Source organism: Piliocolobus tephrosceles, chromosome 11, assembly GCF_002776525.5.
Source record: "Piliocolobus tephrosceles isolate RC106 chromosome 11, ASM277652v3, whole genome shotgun sequence".
Classification (NCBI taxonomy): Eukaryota; Metazoa; Chordata; class Mammalia; order Primates; family Cercopithecidae; genus Piliocolobus; species Piliocolobus tephrosceles.
In genome coordinates this window covers 54,877,562-54,885,006 of record NC_045444.1, presented here as the reverse complement: position 1 = coordinate 54,885,006, position 7,445 = coordinate 54,877,562, and the positions used below count along the sequence as shown (strand labels likewise).

Below are 7,445 nucleotides of genomic sequence, written 5' to 3'. Positions count from 1 at the left end.
GCATAAATCAATTTTTTTATTTCACACATAAATATTGATTAGACAATAACCTGTCTGGGGAAGGGAAATTTCTTTCAGTGGAAGTCGCAGCAGTGAGAATTCGTGCTTGAGAAGAAAGCTATAATAGAAAGGACATTGTAGTGGATCACTGTCAGAAGCCATCAAATTCTTTTCCCTTCATGACTGGTGTCACCTTCCACCTAGCAATTTGACACGCTTGTTGGAGAAGGAGGAGGCCAGATGAGTGGCGGCCAGAAACAAAGGGTAGCCATCGCCAGAGCCCTCATCCGAAATCCCAAGATTCTGCTATTGGACATGGCCACCTCAGCTCTGGACAATGAGAGTGAGGCCATGGTGCAAGAAGCGCTGAGTAAGGTTTGTGGAAGTCTCAGTCCATTTGACAGGTCCATGTGGAAATGCTTGTGCTGCTGCAGGAAAGGAAGCTCCTTGTGGGGTGGGAGTGATGGGAGTAGCTGATACTACATGGGTTCATGCATCTAGTCTGATTGTTTAGAAAATATTAGCTGACTACAATCTTCCTCACAGTTGAACAGAAGAAAGTTATCATTTGTTTCCAAAAGCTACATATGTAAAAGTTTAAATCTTGTGAAGATTAGCTTATGATATTTTTTAAATTACCTAAAAAAAATTTTAGCTGTTGATTAATGGCAGCAACAGGGCCAGTGTGTGTTGGGGTTTATGGCGGCAAGAAAATGTACTGGCCTTTTCTAATGTCTGCACAGCCTGTTTAAGAATATTCCCAGGAATCAAAGATGTAACTTTCCTATGGATTCTGAAATGATCCGAAGGTCAGTGTCAGCTCTGTCTTACAGTTTTGTTTAATGGTGCACTGCACATTCTTACAGATTCAGCATGGGCACACAATTATTTCAGTTGCTCATCGCTTGTCTACGGTCAAAGCTGCAGATACTATCATTGGTTTTGAACATGGCGCTGCAGTGGAAAGAGGCACACATGAAGAATTATTGGAAAGGAAAGGTGTTTACTTCACTCTAGTGACTTTGCAAAGTCAGGGAAATCAAGCCCTTAATGAAGAGGACATAAAGGGCAAGTGCTTTTTCCCTATACTTATTCGTTATATTAAATAGTTAATGTCTATAGTGCTTTATGGTTTTCTATGTATTTCAATACACACTGTTCTCCCAACAACCCTGGCAGGCATTATATAGATGGTAAAGGAAATCACTGAAGCTCAGGAAGCTAAGCTATCTAATCAAGTTATAGCACTAAAACCAAGGTTTTCTAACTTTCCTTTTTTTTCCTCCCCCTTTTTTTTTTTTTTTTTTTTTTTTTTTTTTTGAGGCGGAGTCTCGCTCTGTTGCCCAGGCTGGAGTGCAGTGGCCGGATCTCGGCTCACTGCAAGCTCCGCCTCCCGGGTTCACGCCATTCTCCTGCCTCAGCCTCCCGAGTAGCTGGGACCACAGGCGCCCGCCACCTCGTCCGGCTAGTTTTTTGTATTTTTTAGTAGAGACGGGGTTTCACTGTGTTAGCCAGGATAGTCTCGATCTGCTTACCTTGTGATCCGCCTGTCTCGGCCTCCCAAAGTTATCCCCTCTTTTTTTGTTGTTTAGCCTGTGCAAATGGAAGGGGCTTCCTAGAGTGTGTTCCGCACACAGTAGAAGCTTCATGCTTATTGGCTGAGTGAATTAATCAATGACAAGAAAGTGTAATACTTATTTTCAAATGTAGATAGATACTTCAGGTTCTAGTGCACATTCTTTTTTATCAGTCTGAATTTTCAGACTTGGTGGTTATCGCAGTCTAAATTAACCAACCACTCTAAACTTTCTCCACCATTTCACTCCATTAGGTGTAACTACTATATACATTTAACATATGAGGATTATTCTGAACAGACTTTTGAAAAGTTCAGTGTTTCTATCTTTTTTTTTTTTTTTTTTTTTTTTTTTTGCTGCTTCTGATGAACTTCTCTTAAACTTTTTATGATTTATGCTAAAAAATACCTATTTCTGTAGAGGTAACAAGCTATTGTATGGTTTAAATGACTCAGTCTTGCTGAGTATTTTGAAATTTTATGTTAGAATCTGCAGGACAAGTCCCGAGTTTTATTTATTGCAAAAAAGTGAACAGAATGTTTTGGCATTAGACATCGTAATTATATTCTAAGCAAGCATAGTAAAGAATTCTACTTAGATATGGTTCTGTTCATTATATGTACTAAGAATTGCTCATGCTGTGTTGAGTAGGAAAAGATGCAACTGAAGATGACATGCTTGTGAGGACCTTTAGCAGAGGGAGCTACCAGAATAGTTTGAGGTAAGTTCAAGTCACGGGGCAGATTTCAAGGTTTCCAAATATTCTTAGGAGTCCTCTGTAGTCATAATCCTCAGAGAATTCTCAGGTACAACAAGGAAGCTCTGAGTAGACTGCCAGGTCTTGTCAAATATAAACATGCAAATGATCCTTGGTTGCTCTATTGACATTTCTCTCACCAATTCATGTTTTTTTGTTTGTTTGTTTAACTTCTCATCTTATTAGGGATAAGGGTTACAATGGAGATGCTGTACGGTTAAAATGTTGTGTATTGAGCTTAGAAAGGGGACTTCTTTTTTTAAAAAAAAATCTGTGTTTAGTGTTTCTCTGCTCCAAGCTAACTGTGGTATGAAACACTGTCTTATATGAAGGTCAAATTCATACCTTTAGCTCCATTCTTTAATCTACTGAGGAACAATTGAATTACAAACACTTCTGCTCCCAGAGTAACCCATCTGAAGTCAAATCATTCCTCAACAAGATGAAATAAGAAATGTAATTTTTTAGCATTTAAAAAGAATTTTCCTGAATAAGAGCTATTTATTTTTCTCTGGATCAATATAAAGCTGTTTACTTTCAAAATATATTTTTGGAGTATGCTATTAGTGAGGCTATACACTTTAGTCTTTCATCCTGGTTTAAGAGTTTCAATAAAACTGTTCCTCTAATGTTAAAAGTCTGTATTAAGAAGAATTCTGCCCAGGAGTGTTTGTCTATATTTATAACCATTACTCAAGGTTTTTTTTTTTTCTTAAGTCAGGAGATTTTTAATAGGCAATGAGATGACAGCAATCTCTCTACAATTGCCCTTTCCATTTCTAGGACATTTAATGCAAGGCTGTGCAAAGTCTCAGAGATAGGACTTGCTCATTCAAGATGGATAATTATTTATTGAAGTCATTAAAAAGCCTTAAAATAAAACATTCAGCTAACAACTCCAAGTAGTTCAAACACAGATTTATTCATTTAAATATTCAAAGAATAGCTCACAAAAAGTAGTGTACTTATTTTCAGATGTAGATAAATACTTCAGGCCCTAGTATATCTTTTCCTTATCAATTTGAATTTTCAGACTTGGGTTTTCCTTTCTTCTTGAGAACAAGTTTATTCAAACAAATTTTAAGAAATGTTAGTTTGATTGAATTTATTGAATTTGGTAAACAACAAAGCAATAGTTTCACATTACTCTGTCATGTAAAGGGTATAAAACAATGTTATAGGCACTTGATAGTAAGTTTAGTCATGCTTTTCTGATTGGAATACTAAATTTAAATCATTGAAGTCATTATAATCACAACCTGAAAATATCAACTAACTTCTCAAACACAGAGAATGACTAGACATCTCTTTCTGTCGGTAGGTTAAAGGTTGCAAAGTGGAGATGTTTCTTATGATCAGGCCAACAAGAAAATAAATATTTTCTTAACTCTTCAGATGAACAAAATTCTACCCATGCTAAGTAGTTTATTTGCAGTCTATTATTAGGACCAGAAAACCATTTAAATATGAACATTAATTTGACTATAATTTCTCACAAATGCTACATTGTGGTGATTAGGATGAGAAATCCAGAAATACAATGTATACACAGAAAGTAGCTATTAACCTTCTGCAGAGAAAGATTTGCATATTTGAGTATGAAAGTCTGTTAAAATATCTCATTGTATATGCTGACAGATTTTTTTTTGTCGTCATTAAAAGATGACTAAATGAAGTGCTAATATGTATCTTGTTTCTTTGTTTCCAGTTTTATCTGATGGCTAAGTTCCTTTTCAGCAATATATTCTAGATTCAAGAACAATTTAATAGAAAACAGCCACAAATTTCCTAAACAATAATGTTGAGAAAGAGTATTCCCCCAAGTTAGTTGTTTTTATTTGCAGTGAGAAGTGGTACACAGCTTCAGAGAAGGGGAGGGACAGATGTTGTCAGTTTCTCAAAAGGGATGGTGTTTCTGGTGGATGAGAGAGGTAAACCTGCCTAGCACATGCACTGCCCATGGCCTCATGACAGCCTAGGCTAGACAGCATGAATGATCTGGAGAATGGTGAAAGAGAGAGACTTAAAAAATATAAAGTAGATATCCAAGGGGCCAAGGATATAGGTCTTCCCATGCTCAGAACTGGAAGGTAGTCAGTCATATGTTGATGGTCTCTCCTCCTCCACAAACTCCTACCTTGGAGTCCATTGCTGTGTGTTTGCTTTTTAGGTCCTTGAACTTAAGTCTCCTCCTATCATGCACCTTGTTCTCACCTGCTGACTTAAGCCTATTCTGCATACCTTCTGAGGAAGACATCCTGACCTCTGTTACCTAACTGGGAGAAATAACTTCATTGCTGTGGAGTTTCAGGCTAGGTGGGAGGGAGTCTCTGGAGGTGTCCCAGAAGCTAGTTTGGTGGCAGGAAGTAGCGTTGAGGAGTGTTTAATGCCTGGTCATAATGCGACTTGGCAAGAGTCTGAATGTGCAAGAGCAAGGAAGAGGGAGGGCTTGAGGTAATTGCATGGTGTTGAACCTGGGTGACTAAGAGGATGGCAGTGCTGTTAACATCAAATGGGAACAAATTGGAGTAACTCAGTTGATGTATTACTGCCTTCTCTAGAAGGCTGGGTGAGCATATAGTAGGTAGGCACCACCTTGGTATTTGTTTTGGTCTAATATCACTTGGATACAAAATGATAGAGGAAGATATGTGAATGGATTCATCTACATTGCACTAAAACAGTTGATGCAGGTCTCCTCATCACTCACATCTCTCTACACCATTTACTTCAGGTGATTCTTTCTAAAACACAGTCTTCACCATTGCCTCTTAACCGTTAAGACTGTTTACAAATGACTGAAAACCTAACCCAACCTGGCTTTACCTTTAGAGAGAAAGAATCAGCTCACATAACTAAATATTCCAAAGATGCTTTGACTTCAGGCAAGGCTAGAGCTTCAGTGATACATCCAAGATAGATACCAGTTTCTCTCTCTTCCTTTCTCAGCTCTACTATTTCACCATTGGCTTCATTTTTCGGGAAACTTCTTTTTTTGAAGGTCTCAACATAATTGTCCACAACTCCCAGCATTAAATACTTTAAGGTTAACCTAGAGGAGAATGGGGGCCTCCTTCCCAGGAGTCTGGGGGAGGGAAGAGAAGGGTGGAGACTGAACCAATCACTTCCCATGCTTATCATGTACGCAGTATATTCAGCAAGAAAGCCTGTCCTCCCCTGTCTCCATGATTCTGTTTATACTGTTGTCTCACTCAGAAATGCTCTTTTCTATAGTCTACAAATCACCAAATCCTACCTTAGCCATCTCATCCATGAATCTTGCCTTGGTAGCACCTGCCATACATTTCTTTTTCATTTGACTTTCCATACTCTTTATTCAAACCTGCCTAATAGCACTTACTACATTCTTCTTTACATCAGGGTGTGGTACAGGCCTCTTCTATAAGATTTAAACTTTTTGAAGGAGAAATCTATCATTGGCTAGTCTTTGCATCCCCGACATCACCTGGCCTTGGTTTGTGTGTTGTAGATGCCCAATAAGCTTCTGTTGAATTAATGAATATATGAATGAACACATTGAGCTAAATTATATTTCAACAAGATACTCATTCATGCATCTCTAGGGGTAGTACATAGCCTGGAGAAAATCTCTTCAGAGGCCCCATTTCCTCATATCATTTGTAACCATGCTAAAGTGAACACATCAGGTATGAGACAGAGAGATCAAGACCACAATCTAAGCCAGAAGGAAGGTAAAGGAAATGGACTGCTGCAAAGGCAGCAATTAGCAGAACCATGTGGGTTTAGAAAGTATTTGAGCCTTAGGTGGTTTTTTGATGAACTGGTAGGACAACTTTGCTCCCTTTCTCTTTCTCCCTCCCTGACTGCACTCTGAATCTGGGTCCAATGCTTGCAAGATATTAGGGCCCAGAGCAATCAACCTGATTAGCTCTACCATAAGAATAGCTCTGTCAAACCTAACCTGCAAGCTCCCTTTCCTCGTTACCATGTGACCTACCAAACATTTCTATTTATTTGACATATGAGATGTAAACTTGGACATCAGTTGATCCTGCTCCAATCTGGCCACAGTCTACACTGTTTCATCTTTCTGTTTGTTTACAGAGCTTCCATCCGGCAACGCTCCAAGTCTCAGCTTTCTTACCTGGTGCACGAACCTCCATTAGCTGTTGTAGATCAGAAGTCTACTTATGAAGAAGACGGAAAGGTCAGGCACCAACTGCTCATGGGGGGGAATGGAAGAAGTCTCTCCTGGGGACTGTTGGGTGCCCTTTAAGCCTGAGAATATGAGTTTTCTAGGTATATACCTAGCAGTGTTTCAAGTCAGACTAAAAGACGGAACATTAAGACCTAATGAAAACTCTACATTTTAGACAATATTTTTAGTGCAGATTAGTTAATTGATTACTTTTAAGAATACAAGGTAATGAAAACTGGACTTCTAAGGGTTAATTAAGAGTCTTAGACAAACTATTCTAACAAACACAGAATGTGTGAATTATAGGTACTTAGCAGATTATTTGCTAATATGTAGAAATCCTTTTATAAAAGTTAAGAATACCTGAAAACTTTTTTTTCTCAAATTTTAAAATTTCTTCCTTGAATTACAATAATTTTGGCAAAAATACCTTGATCAACAAAGGTATTTGAATAGGCTAGCCCTTATTACAAGTTATCAAAATATTTGAATTAATGGAGGCCAATTAGGTTTCACAGACATTTGTTGATTTCATACAATTTTATAATGGTTTTAAGATACATTTAAAATAATGCTATCAATTTTAACATAATTCAAAGTAGCATAAAATTAAAGATCTAGGAGGGGAAACAACATGTATAGCAACATACAATTTCTTCCTAAGGATGTAAGTGTCCTGCTCTTGTAGACATTGTGTAATTTTCACATAAAGAGCCCACCTATTCTCCTGCAAGCCTTTCTTCATTACTGCACGTTATGTTTCAGCCCTGATACTCTCACATTCATTCCCCTACCACCCTTCATTAGAATATTTTCATGGCAATTTTCTTATTGAGCCTTAATTAAAGTCATGTTGACTTATCCCCTTTCTAAATTATAAGCCTCTTAAAGTTAGTGATACATCTTATTTGTGTTTGAATCAACTTGGTCA

The 7,445-nt window shown here is 37.8% G+C and overlaps 1 protein-coding gene across 1 annotated transcript in view; it reads left to right on the top strand.

Annotated features, from left to right (window-relative positions):
* Positions 1-7,445, top strand: part of ABCB11 (ATP binding cassette subfamily B member 11) — a 110,112-nt gene that overhangs the window by 62,892 nt on the left and 39,775 nt on the right. Inside the window, exons 15-18 of the mRNA XM_023189708.2 lie at positions 205-375; positions 867-1,068; positions 2,229-2,298; positions 6,421-6,523. Coding sequence (XP_023045476.1) covers positions 205-375; positions 867-1,068; positions 2,229-2,298; positions 6,421-6,523 — 546 coding nt within the window. The remainder of the gene's footprint in view (positions 1-204; positions 376-866; positions 1,069-2,228; positions 2,299-6,420; positions 6,524-7,445) is intronic.